The sequence below is a fragment of the Rattus rattus genome, chromosome 3 (genome assembly GCF_011064425.1).
Source record: "Rattus rattus isolate New Zealand chromosome 3, Rrattus_CSIRO_v1, whole genome shotgun sequence".
Lineage (NCBI taxonomy): Eukaryota > Metazoa > Chordata > Mammalia > Rodentia > Muridae > Rattus > Rattus rattus.
In genome coordinates this window covers 176003668-176021635 of record NC_046156.1, presented here as the reverse complement: position 1 = coordinate 176021635, position 17968 = coordinate 176003668, and the positions used below count along the sequence as shown (strand labels likewise).

The 17968-nt window shown below is 41.9% G+C and overlaps 1 protein-coding gene across 1 annotated transcript in view; it reads left to right on the top strand.

The window, feature by feature from the left end:
* Positions 1-17968, top strand: part of Oxct1 (3-oxoacid CoA-transferase 1) — a 132209-nt gene that overhangs the window by 101279 nt on the left and 12962 nt on the right. The window contains exon 15 of the mRNA XM_032898826.1: positions 15647-15727. Coding sequence (XP_032754717.1) covers positions 15647-15727 — 81 coding nt within the window. The remainder of the gene's footprint in view (positions 1-15646; positions 15728-17968) is intronic.

The window sequence follows — 17968 nt, the reverse complement described above, 5'->3', positions numbered from 1 at the left end:
TGAAAGTCTGGAACAGTCCAAGCAGAACCCTGCATCATGGTTTTTGTACTTGGTTTTCTGTGTGCTTTGAATGCTCTCCCCTAGACAACCTGTGTGGCTCACCCCCACACATCACTCAGGCTCAAGGCACCACACGGGCTTTCTCTTAGTGCCTTTCTACACACCTTCCCAAACCTTTTCATCTGGGAAGCTCCACAAGAGCTTGGACTCTGTGCTGTGAGCCTGGGGCACAATGGTGCCATTTCTGAGTAGAGAAAATATTAGTCAGGCGCAGTGAGTTCTTGTTAGATTGATTCATAATTGAGATCGTGATACTCTGAGCACATCGAGCACTCTTAACCCTTCCCAGTTGTTGATGTTCATTGTTTTCTCTTCATCGTTGCAGATCTTATTTCCATGCTGCAGATAGACAAGCCAAACTCCATAGACATTAAATATTCCAGTAAAAATCAAATGGAAAGAGAGAGCAAGAGCAAGCCTGGAATCTGGGTGTTCTTCCCCTAAACCTCCTTGGCCTTTGCAAAACTTTCCTGACACTGCCATCGCCGCCAACAGTGGGAACCAAGTGCTTCCTTCTCAGTACTGAGTGCTGAAATCTGTCCCCAGGGGTCTGACTGAGGGCAAAGCATTTGAGCTGCACTTGACATTTACTGTAAACAAGAGAAGGCAAAGCCTTTCTTCTTGAGGACACTAGAGAGAGCTTTGTTTCTGAGGAAGGGTTATATTTGCTTTTTAATACAGTGAGAGATTTGGGTTCTGAGGGAGTAAGAGGAGTAATCGTGTTGTTCTGAAGTTGAGAATAAATCTTCAGGAATGATTTTTCTGATTTAGTCTAATCTATCTGGGAGCACGGGTCTCATGTAGATATTTTGATGCTGATTTTTATCTTCTCTTTACTTTTTTTCTGAAAGAGAATTATAAAAATGGACTGAAGCCTATTAGTCTCATTTATTTTAGACCAAATGTGTTACTAAAAGCAACAAATGTGAAAGATTTTTGGGGTAATTTTGCCTTGGATTGATTCATAATTAGTGGTAGTTTTTGCTTGTGTTTTTACCATCCTGAAAAGCTTATTAGTTTTTCTATGCTGACTGTTAATTAGTCTATATAGTTTGGAAGAAAAAGTAGTCTACTTTGATAAAAAAAAAATTAAAATTCTGAGGGGCCTGAGCTATTTGTAACTTTGTCGTAAGATGAACACTTAGCACACACAAGGTCCTGGTACCATCACACTAAGAACACAGACATGTTTATATGTGTTTGCCCTTTTATGTCTCCCTTTTGATAAAATCGTTGAGAAACAAATAACTCTTCAATGTGGACACGACACAATCCAACATCCAGTAAAAACTTTAACATAAGTCTTATGGACTATAATTAAGCTAATATTTTTAAACTATGTAAGTTTGAGTTTGCCAATCTAATGCTACATATTTTTAAAGGCAGAGAAAAAGTTATACTAAGAAAAACTAAGCTTCTACTCTTTAGTGTGAGTGGAAAAGATTTCCTACTTATCCCTGATATCTGCTATAGAGAGACTAAAGATGGCAAGGTTCAGCCTCTACAGAGAGAGAGAGAGAGAGAGAGAGAGAGGGGGGGAGGGAGGGAGGGAGGAGAGAGAGAGAGAGAGAGAGAGCTCAGCTAACATGATAATCCTGTTGAAGAGGCGGGGCCTCAAAACCCTAAAACGTCTTCAGTTTCAGGGAAATGGCTTGACACATCCCTTGTCTCGGTTGGCTACTCTCCCCCTGAGAGTATTACTAACTGCTACTTCATCCACATTTAAAGATCACTCGTAATTGTTGTAGAAATATTTAATCCCAATCCAGGGTTTCTACCCTGTCTTAGACCAGTTAGTTCCTGGATAAAAGACATACAACCTTTATATTTATAATATTTCATGAACATCACTAGTGCTGGGCAGATATCTGCCTTCTAAATACTATTGTGTCTATTTCCCACCCAACACTCCCATTATATAATTTGCTGAGTTCCATCCTCCAAATAGCCCACCCACATGGCCATTGTTTTATGACTCACCTGGCCCATGCTGGCTTCCTTCTTAATACCAAGCACTGCCTATCTCAATTCTTCCCAGCAATAGGCTGTAGCCATCTTTATTTACCAATCAGAAATAACTTGTGGGCAAGGTCACACAGTATCACTTGGGTCTATGTGTGTCTCTCTTGTCTCTGGGGCAACCCACACTTAGTATTACAATACAGAGCAACAGACCAAACCTCAACATTTCCCCTTTTTAATCCAATAAAAAGCTCCTTTTCTTTTAGATAAATTGAATACAATTATAACAATTCTGAAAGTTATAAGGTATAGTATACATTGATAATGCCCAGTCCATTATATTTGGCAATTTAGATAAAGTATTTTATCATCTATCCTATCAGTAAGTTAGAAATTTGTGTTTAAATCATTTATTATCTTAACCTGTATTACCATTCTAAAAACATCTTTTTAGACCCAGAACAACTTCTTAAATCTTAAACAACTTAAGTTTAATTGTGAGACTATAACTATCTAGTCTTCAGCCTCCTCAGAGATTTGAGAAGGAATAAATATTATTTGAGTATGCAAGAAGCACAGGGATGCAGCTTCTAAAAATCATAGAAACAACAGAATTTGCTTACTGCCTGGACAGTCCCTAATATGCCTTATAACAATGGAGGATCTGAAAAGACTTTAAGTGAAGCAGGAATTATGAAGGACTGGCTTACCCTGTCTTGGCAAAGTTGAGCAGTTGACTATCCTGTGTCCATTTGACCTATTCTGTGTGCACATAAAGCTGGTCCTTTTTTTCCCCTAATGACTAGCTTGCCACAAATGAAACAACACCACATGGAGATTATTGATTCTCATATTCTTCTTTGAAGTGGAACAGGGGTATTATCAGCAGTAACTCTGTCTCATAGTCAAAAGATTTTTTAATAATGAAATGATTTTAAATGCCATATCCTGTGGATCTTTGATGCTTTTGAAGACCACCTATCTGTTTATAGCATATCTATCTGAACAAGCAAACATTACCCGTCTCCAGCTACCTATTATCTATACTACTCAGAATGTATATTTTTGTGAAAATCCAGAGTAGTATCTAACATGACTATGAGTTTGATTGATTGACTGTTAACTTGCATTACTTAATTATCCGAAACAGTTTGTTATAGCAGCTATTTAAAGGACTGGGATTAAACCTTGTATCTTTAAATAAGTTGCGTAGACATAATGCCTAGGAGTAACAAAATTCAGAAATAGCCAAACATCTCTGTGCCAATAGGCTATTTCTACTAGCGCTCCATGAGAGCTCTTAGGATCTACTGAGTAGATACACAGAAAGGCTGGAATTTCTCAGTGAGAGCAAGCTTATCCTGGCCCGGTACTCTGTGCACCTGATTTTCTTTGTTTAGCTAATCCATTTTTGTTATGCCCTACCTTAGTCATCATAGTAACCTGACAGTCACTTAGTTGGTAACAAGCACAGCATTCCACAGTGAAGTGTAAGCATATGTAAAAAATAGTTCACCTGCTTTCACCATTATGGTGAGGGTGGTCAGGGAGAAGGCACTGGGCATGCAGACAAGCAGGCTTCTGTGATACTGTGGAAAGACTAAAGAGAGACCTGATATTGGCTTCTTTGTACTACCGATTAAATATTCTCTTATAAAGTTCAGCATCTGGTAGCTTATAACAAGCTTTGACAATTAGGAAGGAACCAGAGGAAGAAGCAAAAACCCATTTCATTTCCTCCTTCTGATGTTCTGTCTCACACTGCAGGCCTGGTGTGTCTTTGCTCCTCCCCTTTGCCCTCTTCCCACCCAAGTCTTGTGATTTCCTTTCAAGTCCTTTCATTAGATGAACTTCTGTGGAGCTCGGAGATACTGCAACTATGGAAGTGTATTTCTGAGAGCAAGAAGGCTGCCCCAGTTAGCCCACAGGTCACATGGTATTTTACAGCTCCAAGTCAGTCAGAAGTCTCTGAACCACATTGCAGTACCAAAAGCGTGTTGGCCATTGTGGTAAACTTAGTGTTCTTCTCATACTTGTAGATGCAGAGATGAATGCTTTAAACCTTGAGCAAGCTCTGATGCTGTTAGGCATTGATAGGAGATGAACATCCTAACATGAGTCATGGGGGAAGGAAGCACAGAGCATCAAAGAGGGCCATCGCCATGGAGGTGCCCTTGGGACACTGGAGTGGATACTGTGTAAGGTATCCTGGAGACACTCTTTTGACAACTAGAAAGGGCATGGCCATTTGACTCTGAGGTGAGAGGTTGTGATTTGGTGTATTTCCCCAGTACCTGGTGACATGGGAACAACCCATTCCTAAAACATTCTTTTAATATGTAAAAAAATGAGAGCTCTCTGCTCCCAGACCCCGTGGGAGAGAGACCTTACCGCCTGGTCAGGTGGGCACTCCTGAGGCTGCAGAGCGGAAGAGACCACCAACACTGCCCACCCCTGCCCACATCCCTGGCCCAAGAGGAAACTGTACAAGGCCTCTGGGTTCCTGTGGGAGAGGGCCCAGGAGAGGCAGGAGCCCTGCCTGAGACACCGCCGGAACCTGAAGGAAACAGACCGGATAAACAGTTCTCTGCACCCAAATCCCGTGGGAGGGAGAGCTAAACCTTCAGAGAGGCAGACATGCCTGCAAAACCAGAAGAGACTGCTCTCTGCACACATTACTGATTCCAGAGGAAAGCACCAGAATCCATCTGGAACCCTGGTGCACGGAGGTTCCCGGAAGGGGCGGCGAGATCTTCCAGGTTGCTGCCGCCACGGAGAGCTCCGTGGGCAGCACCCCGAGAGCGAACTTGAGCCTGGGACCACAGGTAAGACTAACTTATCTGCTGCAAGTGACCTGCCTGGTGAACTCAAGGCACAGGTCCACAGGAACAGCTGAAGACCTGTAGAAAGGAAAACTACACATCACTAAAAAGCAGAACACTCTGTCCCCATAACTGACTGAAAGAGAGGAAAACAGGTCTACAGCACTCCTGACACACAGGCCTATAGGACAGTTTAGCCACTGTCAGAAATAGCAGAACAAAGTAACACTAGAGATAATTTGATGGCGAGAGGCAAGCGCAGGAACCCAAGCAACAGAAACCAAGACTACATGGCACCATCGGAGCCCAATTCTCCCATCAAAACAAATATGGAATATCCAAACACACCAGAAAAGCAAGATCTAGATTCAAAATCATATTTGACCATGATGCTGGAGGACTTCAAGAAAGACACGACGAACTCCCTTAGAGAACAAGTAGAAGCCTACAGAGAGGAATTGCAAAAATGCCTGAAAGAATACCAGGAAAACATAAATAAACAAGTAGAAGCCCATAGAGAGGAGACACAAAAATACCTGAAAGAATTCCAGGAAAACACAATCAAACAGTTGAAGGAATTAAAAATGGAAATAGAAGCAATCAAGAAAGAAACACATGGAAACAACCCTGATATAGAAAACCAAAAGAAGAGACAAGGAGCTGTAGATACAAGCTTCACCAACAGAATACAAGAGATGGAAGAGAGAATCTCAGGAGCAGAAGATTCCATAGAAATCATTGACTCAACTGTCAAAGATAATGTAAAGCGGAAAAGCTACTGGTCCAAAACATACAGGAAATCCAGGACTCAATGAGAAGATCAAACCCTAAGGATAATAGGTATAGAAGAGAGTGAAGACTCCCAGCTCAAAGGACCAGTACATATCTTCAACAAAATCATAGAAGAAAACTTCCCTAACGTAAAAAAAGAGATACCCATAGGCATACAAGAAGCCTACAGAACTCCAAATAGATTGGACCAGAAAAGAAACACCTCCCGTCACATAATAGTCAAAACACCAAACACACAAAATAAAGAAAGAATATTAAAAGCAGTAAGGAAAAAGGTCAAGTAACATATAAAGGCAGACCTATCAGAATCACACCAGACTTTTCGCCAGAAACTATGAAGGCCAGAAGATCCTGGACTGATGTCATACAGACCCTAAGAGAACACAAATGCCAGCCCAGGCTACTGTATCCTGCAAAAACTCTCAATTAACATAGATGGAGAAACCAAGATATTCCATGACAAAACCAAATTTACACAATATCTTTCTACAAATCCAGCACTACAAAGGATAATAAATGGTAAAGCCCAACATAAGGAGGCAAGCTATACCCAAGAAGAGGCAAGAAACTAATCGCTCTTGGCAACAAAACAAAGAGAAGAAAAGCACACAAACAGAACACACCCAAATATGAATATAACAGGAAGCAATAATCACTATTCCTTAATATCTCTCAACATCAATGGCCTCAACTCCCAATAAAAAGACATAGATTAACAAACTGGATACGAACGAGGACCCCTGCATTCTGCTGCCTACAGGAAACACAATCAGAGACAAAGACAGACACTACCTCAGAGTGAAAGGCTGGAAAACAACTTTCCAAGCAAATGGTCAGAAGAAGCAAGCTGAGTAGCCATTCTAATATCAAATAAAGTCAATTTTCAACTAAAAGTCATCAAAAAGATAAGGAAGGACACTTTATATTCATCAAAGGAAAAATCCACCAAGATGAACTCTCAATCCTAAATATCTATGCCCCAAATACAAGGGCACCTACATAATGTAAAAGAAACCTTACTAAAGCTCAAAACACACATTGCACCTCACACAATAATAGTAGGAGACTTCAACACCCCCCACACATCAATGGACAGATCATGGACACAGAAATTAAACAGAGACGTAGACAGACTAAGAGAAGTCATGAGCCAAATGGACTTAACGGATATTTATAGAACGTTCTACCCTAATGCAAAAGGATATACCTTCTTCTCAGTTCCTCATGGTACTTTCTCCAAAATTGACCATATAATTGGTCAAAAAACGGGCCTCAACAGGTACAGAAAGATAGAAATAATCCCATGTGTGCTATCGGACCACCACGGCCTAAAGCTGGTCTTCAATAAAAATAAGGGAAGAATGCCCACATGTAAGTGGAAATTGAACAATGCTCTACTCAATGATAACCTGGTCAAGGAAGAAATAAAGAAAGAAATTAAAAACTTTTTAGAATTTAATGAAAATGAAGGTACAACATACCCAAACTTATGGGACACGATGAAAGCTGTGCTAAGAGGAAAACTCATAGCGCTGAGTGCCTGCAGAAAGAAACAGGAAAGAGCATATGTCAGCAGCTTGACAGCACACCTAAAAGCTCTAGAACAAAAAGAAGCAAATACACCCAGGAGGAGTAGAAGGCAGGAAATAATAAAACTCAGAGCTGAAATCAACCAAGTAGAAACAAAAAGGACCATAGAAAGAATCAACAGAACCAAAAGTTGGTTCTTTGAGAAAATCAACAAGATAGATAAACCCTTAGCAAGACTAACGAGAGGACACAGAGAGTGTGTCCAAATTAACAAAATCAGAAATGAAAAAGGAGACATAACTACAGATTCAGAGGAAATTCAAAAATCATCAGATCTTACTATAAAAGCCTATATTCAACAAAACTTGAAAATCTGCAGGAAATGGACAATTTCCTAGACAGATACCAGGTACCGAAGTTAAATCAGGAACAGATAAACCAGTTAAACAACCCCATAACTCCTAAGGAAATAGAAGCAGTCATTAAAGGTCTCCCAACCAAAAAGAGCCCAGGTCCAGACGGGTTTAGTGCAGAATTCTATCAGACCTTCATAGAAGACCTCATACCAATATTATCCAAACTATTCCAAAAAATTGAAAGAGATGGAGCACTACTGAACTCCTTCTATGAAGCCACAATTACTCTTATACCTAAACCACACAAAGACCCAACAAAGAAAGAGAACTTCAGACCAATTTCCCTTATGAACATCGACGCAAAAATACTCAACAAAATTCTGGCAAACTGAATCCAAGAGCACATCAAAACAATCATCCACCATGATCAAGTAGGCTTCATCCCTGGCATGCGGGGATGGTTTAATATACGGAAAACCATCAACGTGATCCATTATATAAACAAACTGAAAGAACAAAACCACATGATCATTTCATTAGATGCTGAGAAAGCATTTGACAAAATTCAACACCCCTTCATGATAAAAGTCCTGGAAAGAATAGGAATTCAAGGCCCATACCTAAACATAGTAAAAGCCATATACAGCAAACCAGTGGCTAACATTAAACTAAATGGAGAGAAACTTGAAGCAATCCCACTAAAAATCAGGGACTAGACAAGGCTGCCCACTCTCCCCTACTTATTCAATATAGTTCTTGAAGTTCTAGCCAGAGCAATCAGACAACAAAAGGAGGTCAAGGGATACAGATCGGAAAGAAGAAGTCAAAATATCACTATTTGCAGATGATATGATAGTATATTTATGATCCCAAAAGTTCCACCAGAGAACTACTAAAGCTGATAAACAACTTCAGCAAAGTGGCTGGGTATAAAATTAACTCAAATAAATCAGTAGCCTTTCTCTACACAAAAGAGAAACAAGCCGAGAAAGAAATTAGGGAAACGACACCCTTCATAATAGACCCAAATAATATAAAGTACCTTGGTGTGACTTTTAACCAAGCAAGTAAAAGATTTGTACAACAAGAACTTCAAGACTCTGAAGAAAGAAATTGAAGAAGACCTCAGAAGATGGAAAGATCTCCCATGCTCATGGATTGGCAGGATTAATATAGTAAAAATGGCCATTTTACCAAAAAGCGATCTACAGATTCAATGCAATCCCCATCAAAATACCAATCCAATTCTTCAAAGAGTTAGACAGAACAATTTGCAAAATTCATCTGAATAACAAAACCCAGGATAGCTAAAACTATCCTCAACAAAAAAGGACTTCAGGGGAATCAATATCCCTGAACTCAAGCAGTATTACAGAGCAATAGTGATAAAAACTGCATGGTATTGGTACAGAGACAGACAGATAGACCAATGGAATAGAATTGAAGACCCAGAAATGAACCCACATACCTATGGTCACTTGATTTTTGACAAAGGAGCCAAAACCATCCAATGGAAAAAAGATAGTATTTTCAGCAAATGGTGCTGGTTCAACTGAGGTCAACATGTAGAAGAATGCAGATCGATCCATGCTTATCACCCTGTACAAAGCTTAAGTCCAAGTGGATCAAGGACCTCCACATCAAACCAGACACACTCAAACTAATAGAAGAAAAACTAGGAAGCATCTGGAACACATGGGCACTGGAAAAATTTCCTGAACAAAAACACCAATGGCTTATGCTCTAAGATCAAGAATCTACAAATGGGATCTCATAAAACTACAAAGCTTCTGTAAGGCAAAGGACACTGTGGTTAGGACAAAACGGCAACCAACAGCTTGGGAAAAGATCTTTACCAATCCTACAACAGATAGAGGCCTTACATCCAAAATATACAAAGAACTCAAAAAGTTAGACCGCAGGGAGACAAATAACCCTATAAAAAAATGGGGTTCAGAGCTAAACAAAGAATTCACAGCTGAGGAATGCCGAATGGCTGAGAAACACCTAAAGAAATGTTCAACATCTTTAGTCATCAGGGAAATGCAAATCAAAAAATTAACCCTGAGATTTCACCACACCAGTGAGAATGGCTAAGATCAAAACTCAGGTGACAGCAAATGCTGGCAGGATGCTGGAGAAAGAGGAACACCCTCCATTGTTGGTGGGGTTGCAGACTGGTACAACCATTCTGAAAATCAGTCTGAGGTTCCTCAGAAAATTGACATTGAACTGCCTGAGGATCCAGCTATACCTCTCTTGGGCATATACCCAAAGATGCCCCAACATATAAAAAAAAGACACGGCTCCACTATGTTCATCGCAGCCTTATTTATAATAGCCAGAAGCTGGAAAGAACCCAGATGCCCTTCAACAGAGGAATGGATACAGAAAATGTGGTACATCTACACAATGGAATATTACTCAGCTATCAAAAAACAACGACTTTATGAAATTGTAGGCAAATGGTTGGAACTGGAAAATATCATCCTGAGTGAGCTAACCCAATCACAGAAAGACATACATGGTATGCACTCACTGATAAGTGGCTATTAGCCCAAATGCTTGAATTACCCCTAGATGCCTAGGAACAAATGAAACTCAAGACGGATGATCAAAATGTGAATGCTTCACCCTTCTTTAAAAGGGGAACAAGAAGACCCTTGGCAGGGAAGAGAGAGGCAAAGATTAAAACAGAGACTGAAGGAACACCCATTCAGAGCCTGCCCCACATGTGGACCATACATATACAGCCACCCAATTAGACAAGATGGATGAAGCAAAGAAGTGCAGACCGACAGGAGCCGGATGTAGATCGATCCTGAGAGACACAGCCAGAATACAGCAAATACAGAGGCGAATGCCAGCAGCAAACCACTGAACTGAGAACGGGATCCCCGTTGAAGGAATCAGAGAAAGAACTGGAAGAGCTTGAAGGGGCTTGAGACCCCATATGTACAACAATGCCAAGCAACCACCAGGGACTAAGCCACTACCTAAAGACTATATATGGACTGACCCTGGACTCTGACCTCATAGGTAGCAATGAATATCCTAGTAAGAGCACCAGTGGAAGGGGAAGCCCTGGGTCCTGCTAATACTGAACCCCCAGTGAACTAGACTGTCAGGGGAGGGCGGCAATGGGGGAGGGTGGAACACCCATAAGGAAGGGGGGGGGAAGGATGTTTGTCCCGAAACCGGAAAGGGAATAACATTAAATGTATATAAGAAATACTCAAGTTAATAAAAAAAAAAAATGAGTTGGTTACATGAGATTAGGTTCATTTTGATGCCCTGAAATACACTGCTATGGTAGCAAGAGATATTATCATTTAGCTAGGGTTGTTCATTACTGAAAAAATGTACTTCTAGGGTTTCATGTAGAGATCTAAAGAATTAAAGACCTCTCAAGGAAGCAAATGCTAGAAAGTTCTGAGGCACAAGTCATTGAAAAAAAATTGTGAGATACCCGAGGTCTCGAAGGGGAGAAAGATGTCAGGGAAACAGATGGATGCAATAGGGTTTAGGAATTAGTCAAGGTTATGGTGATATCAGGAGCCCTTAAACTGTGGTTTGTTTTTTTTTGTTGTTTTTGTTTGTTTGTTTTTGAGTCTTACTGAATTGTTCAGGTCAGTGCTGAATTCCTTGCTCCAATGAGCCTCCTGCTTCAGCTTCCTAAAGCATTGGGTCTGTAGTCTTGCACTGCTCACCCGACTCAAAACATTTTAACTCCTACACTTTGTACTCAAGTTATTTTTCTGACCTGGCTTCTGGGGAAGGAAGATGACAAAGAGGCAGAGTGATCAAGGTGAACCCCCCAAACCCCTCCTTTTGAAAAATTATTTTATTTATTTATATTCTAATCATTGGCCCCTGCTCAGTCCCCAGCCCCACAGTCCTCATCCCATTTCTCTTCCCCTTTGCCTCTGGAAGGGTGCTCCCCACAACCGGCCACCCCTTTCCCTGGAGCCTCAGTTCTCTAGAGGATTAAACTCATCCTCTCCCACTGAGACCAAGCAGACCTCTGCTATACATGTGCCAGGGGCCTCAGTCTGCCCGTTGTATGCTTCTGGTTGGTGGCTCAGTCTTTGGGAGCTCCCTTGGCTTAGTTGAGACTGCTGCTCTTCCTATGGGGTCGCTCTCCCCTTCAGCTTCATCAATCCTTCCCCTAATTCAACCATAGGGGTCCCCAAATTCAGTTCAATGGTTGAATGTAAGTATCTGTCTCTGTCTTAGTCAGCTGCTGGTACAGCCTCTCAGAGGACAGCCATGCCAGGCTCCTGTCTGTAATCACATTATAGCATCAGTAATGGTATCAGGCCTTGGCGCACCCCAATGAGATAGATCCCAAGTTGGGCTGGTCATTGTATCACCTTTCCTTCAGTCTCTTCTCTATTTTTGTCCCTGCAGATCTTTTAGACAGTAACAATTCTGGGTCAGAAATTTTGACTGTGAGTTAGTGACTTAGTTCTTCCTCTTGAGGCCTTGTCTGTCTATTGGAGGTGGAATCTTCTAGACGTCCCACTCTCCATTATTGGGCATTTTGGCTAAGGTCACCCCCAATGAGTCCTGAGAGTGTCTCACCTCCCAGGTCTCCGGTACTCTCTAGAGGGTACACCCACCTCTCACCCTCCCCACAAGACTACTTATTTCCATTCATTCTCTTGGTGCTCTGTGCCCACCCACCGCCATTATCTGATCCTGTTCCTCCTGTTTTTGGTTTTTAAACCGCAGTTCAACCCCTCAGTGTACCTTCAATGTTTTGTTTAATACCATGATCAGAAAAGTAGACCAAGGCAACAGAGGATTACAATCCAGAGAATTTAAAGGTCCAAATAAATGCCTCCAGCTCTCCATTAATTTAATTAATTTAGAGTTCTAGTCTTCGGACTCCTGTAGTGTTTTTGATGCTGTCATACTGTACCGACAGTGCTTATTAGAATTTATTTTTAAACGTTCAAAATCAGCAATCCTTCCTGCTCTGTGAATCACTGATGAATGCAGCTGTCACGCTATACTGTGAGGCTCAGCTCAGCACACTCAGGAAAGTGCTAAAGTGGGAGTCAGTCACGTTTGTCTTGAGAGCCAACCTGTTGTTGCGCTGCAATGGTGACGCTTATCATCTGGGCGCATTTTATTTTTGCTCTTGATCTCTGCTGTGTCTTGGAGCTAAATGTGAATGGAATCACCTAGCTACATTGTTTTAACTGTACAAATACAAGTGCTGGTTTCCTAGGTGAGCCTTATGGTTTGTCTCCAAATATGTGCTGTGTTTTCATTAATTCTGTTGTTCTGAGGAAATTAATTTAGCCCATTCTTTGCTTATTTCTATGTCAGACTTCATGTAGGGACTTAGAACTTCATAAAGAATTTATTGGTAGGTGTACTGGCTGGTTTTGTGTGTCAAGTTGACAGAAGCTGGAGCTATCAAAGAGAAAGGAGCCTCCCTTGAGGAAATGCCTCCATGAGATCCAGCTGTAAAGCATTTTCTCAATTAGTGATCAAGGGCAGGAGAGCCCAGCCCATGGTGGGGGGGTACCATCCCTGGGCTGGTAGTTCTGGGTTCTATAAGAAAGTAATCGGAGAAATCCAGGGGAAGCAAGCCAGTAAGTAACATCCCTCCATGGCCTCTGCCTCCAAGTTCTGGCCCTGTGTGAGTTCCTGTCCTGACTTCCTTTGGTGATGAACAGCAATATGGAAGTGTAAGCTGAATAAACCCTTTCCTCCCCAACGTGCTTCTTGGTCATGACATTTTGTGCAAAATATAAACCCTGACTAAGACAGCAGGTTACCTGAATTTTAATTATAGGTTGTATAAACAACGGCAGTTAACAATTATTTATACCAAGTGTTGGATGCTGCATTTAATTTAAATCTAATAATACTATAAAGTGACACAGGCAAGTATGAACACACAGGCCTTGCATGGATAGTGTGAGAAGGACCAGGTTTTGTAGAAAAGTTCCTTGGTGAGGTGTCTACACCTTCCCTACCTATGCTATATTATTTATGCAGAAAATGATTTCTAAAAGGTCTGTGTTGGTAGGGCTCCATTAGTGTTGTCAGTCGACATTCATCATTCCTCCTAAAATGGGGCTGCTTGTTCATTAAAATCCACGTGGCTGCCTTCACACCCAACGCAGCTCCTTTTCAAATAACGAGAACAAAGTGAGAGCTCCCTGTAGGAAGTGTTCCTCCGAGGCCTACAGACTACTCACTTCATTAGAAGTCAGACTTGGAATTCATTGTGACATGTCTTATTTGAGCTATATTAAATGTAAGAGAGCCTGACAACTATAGAAGTTCAATGTTCATCATTAATTTCAGCTGTTAAATTTAGCTTCTGTGACACGCAGAATTTGAAATCTCACAAGGAAGGTGACAGTAGACGAGAAGAGAAGATGAGAATTTCATTCTATATCTGCAGCTTTCCTTATAGAGCAAGCTAGATCTAGAAACAACTCGGTTTTGAAGGTGTAATACCTAGCTACTTAACATGTAGTCGACACTAGTTTTGACTAAGTTAAGGTAATCCTTTGTCTTAAAAAAAAACCAACCCATCCAAGATTCATAATAGTCTTCCATTTTTATTCCTATTCCCTTTCATTCATTTATTCATATATCTGTCTATCCATCCATTCATTCATTCATACATCTATCCATTCAGAAATTTTAGAATACCTTTTATGCCTTGCACTGACTTACACATATCAAAGCCTTCTTAACTATTGGTCCATTGCAAGTTGAGAAGTTACTGTAAGGAGTAAAATCATAATTAGTTTGAGTTGTCTGAAGTGGATTGTCTCTGGCCATGTACATGGTTTGACACCAGTCTGGGGAGAGATCTCATCTCATTCGTAGGTGGATGTTTAAGAAAGCTAAACAGGCAAGTGATGGTGGTGACATCCATTGTATTTAGATCCACAAGAAGGAAGAAGCGTTTTGCCGTTTTTAAGACAAGACCCACAGTGCACTAGGCTAGCCTACAGCCTCAAAGGCTACCCTTTCATTTATGCTCTTAGTGCTCTGAAGTTAAATAGGAGTTTAATCATAACCAGAAGGTCAGAGCCAGTGTCGCTTACAGCTGGGCTCCAAGGAAACATCTAAGAAGCCACTTCTATACTGGGGTCAGGAAGGAGCTCAGGAAGGGAGTTAATGGGTAAAACCTGGTTTCCACTCATAATCCCCCCCCTTCCGTTTTCTGTTGGCAGAAAGGGAACTGTGGTTAAAAGAAATTGGAAAAGAAAAAGCTCATTTAAGACAGGTTATGTATTTTCAAAGTAAAGCTCAGACAATCTCAAGGGAAAAGAAAACAATAACCACAAGAGAAAGTGAGTACAGTATGCGGAGTCAGTTGGCCCCACAGTGGTCTATTTTGCGTGGTCATTAGGAAAGAAAAAAATCAATTCCAGTGGCTGAAATTAACAACAAATCATGACAGGCCTTGCCTGGGAGGACTGAAAAGGATGATGGGGACTTTGGGACTGCAAGTGGGACTGGTAAGAAAATTAGGTGTTCATATACCACAAATAGATAATCTCTAAACTTCATATCGAGGAATTAATAGCATGCTAAATATACTGCTTTAGATGTAGGAGACAAACACACAAAAATATAGAATTGATGTGTTTTCCCATTGACAAAGGAAGCAAGGTATTGCTGTTTTCTGTGCATGTTTTTTTTTTTTAATGAACAGAATTAAGTCTGTTTTAGGAGAGGAAGGTTGGGTCGAGTGCTTGCTTTTTATGTGTCCTTCCTACTCTTGGCAAACAACTACAGATTTATTAAGAGGACCATTCTTTGGAAGAGAGTAATGAGGGGATATTATACTGGAACCACGGGTCAGGTGGTTCAGGTTATGAGGCTTGAGGGTACTTATAGGTGGAGTAGTGTTTTCCTGGTAAATCTCGTAAGCTGAGCGTTTGGTAACTTGTCAGGGTCCTCCCTAAGTCATTCTAGGAGCGATAGCCGAGAGAAGAGAGCTGGACAAAGGTCTGGAAATAGCCTCTTTAAAAGTTGATGTCTCTGATAGTTTCTGGTTTTTCTACAGTCCTAGACCAATTCTAAGGAATTACTCCTCTAAATAATGTTCTTAATGTTTTTTCTCATTGTCCTTTAAAACAGGGGAATGCGCATAAAATCATGGAGAAGTGCACACTACCACTGACGGGAAAGCAGTGCGTCAACCGCATCATTACAGAAAAGGTAACGACCGCTCTTCTCTTCGCCTCCGAGCACATCGACCACCCCCTCCCTTATTTCACTGGGAGACAGGTCTGGGGCTTTTTAAAAATCACCGCCTGAAACTATATCGCATCAGTAGCCTTGAGGTTCCGAGAGTCTGTGGAATGAAGGGATGGGGAAATGAGTGTTTCTAAATGCAGACTTGCTCAGTGTGCAGGTCTCTGCAATTACTCTCACACACCGGAACTCTTATCTCGGGTAGCTTTCGCACTATGCTGTAATCAGAGAGGACTTAGATTAATCCTTAAATCTGGATTCTTAAGGCATCAGGATGGGCAATGGATGTAAAGTTCAGAGTGCACTTGTTTTTTCTTATTTTCTTTCTTGTCTGCCCAAAAAACAAGGATAAAAGGTTGGATTATTTTTCTAGAAAAATTCACCCACAGTTGAGTCACTTGGGTTTGAGTTGTGGCATGGACCCACAGTGGGCCCAGACACACATACTTAGCATGGTTTCCCACCTTCTTATGAACTCCAGAACACATCTGTCACTTCCAGGCCTCTGTATTTTGTTTCCTAAATGGACAGTTTTGGCCAATTGTACAGTAAAAGACTGCTCATATCAGAGAAGTATTTAGGGATGCTGTCCGCAACCAGATTTCTTTCTCGGATTTAAACGGACAGTGTGGGAGTGTCATGGTTCCCATGAGTCCTCTGGGAAAGTGGTTTTCTAGAAGACACGGGGCAGAACTGCTTGTCTGAGTTTTCCCCACTTCTCAGTGGTGCCTCTCTTCTTTTAACCAGAGCTGTACGGCAGCGTCTCACAGCGTCTGGCTCGCTAGCCTTGAACACTCTAAAGCACACTCTGCCATGGGTTAAGTAGACAGCACTTCCCAGAAGCTGCATTTTCAAGGAATCGTCCCTCTGGTCCTGCATTCCTGAGACTGTATGGGATTCCATGAATGTGCATCCTGGCACACAAGGGCAGAAGAGCCAGTGTATCAGCCACCGTTATTTCTTGAGTCTCCTCTAAACTGTGGGTAGAACTTGTTGAGACGGTCCTTTGCTTTGTAGTGACGACAGGGCCATTCTCAATCCTGATTTCTTTAGTATGGTGGTAGCCTTAACCAGAGGTTTTCTAGCAATGGTCTTCCCAAACCTGAGCTTCCTTTATCCCTGAGTAAGGCTCTCTCCACACCTCCCCTGCCCTTGCCTGCCCTGCCCCTGGCTTCCCAGGTCTGCTACCTACACAGCGTCCTAAGCCACACTCTGCTCTCTTGTATTCCACCCCTCCTTTAAGCCTAGCTATACCTGCATCACAGTGGGGCTTGCCACCCTCTTAGTGGCCCCAGTGCTTTCCTCCTCACAGTGGCCCATCATCCCCATCATTCATCCCTAGCATTTTCCATTTGATACTTGTGTTTTCTTATGTACTATTTATGGGTGATAAAGTTTAATGACATTCCGAGCACCTTTTTTATTTCCTTTTTCCATTCTTCCACTCAATAAACCTTTCTTTGGAGAACCTTCTCAGAACCACACTGTCTAGCAATGCCTTACAGAAAGAAGGAGGAGGGGGGAGGGGGAGGTGAGGGAGGGAAAAGGGGGAGGGAGAGAAGGGGGAGGTGGTGGTTACAGATGTCCCTCAAAGGACACATTCCATAGGATTAGGCAGCAGGCACCCAGCATCTCCAGCGGAGTAACGAACTCCATAGACAAGGCACAGCACACCAGATGTCATCCCATATGGCAGCCCAGCAGCAGTACCAAGAACTGCTACTCGGTGGCGTCATATACAGCATTGCCTGAGTTACACTTTTTCTGTCAAGTCTTTCTGACTTAAAACTCTTCTGCCTCAGCAAGCTTCTATAAGGGTGCTCCCCCCATCCACCCACCCACTCCCTCCCATCTCCCCTCCCTGGCATTCCCCTACACTGGAGTATTGAGCTTTGACAGGACCAAGGGCCTCTCCTCCCATTGGTGCCCAACAAGGCCATCCTCTGCTAGATATGAAGTTGGAGCCATGGGTTGATCCCTGTGTACTCTTGGGATGGCGATTTAGTCCCTGGGAGCTCTGATTGGTTGATATTGTTGTTGTTCTTATGGGGTTACAAACCCCTTCAGCTCCTTCAGCCCTTTCTCCAGCTCCTCCATTGGGGACTCCGTTCTCAGTTCAATGGTTGGAATTCAGCCTAATCTTATGAGTAGGGCACCGCTGGAAAGACAGGTAATTTCTATATTTTTTTTAGAGAAGGAGAATGT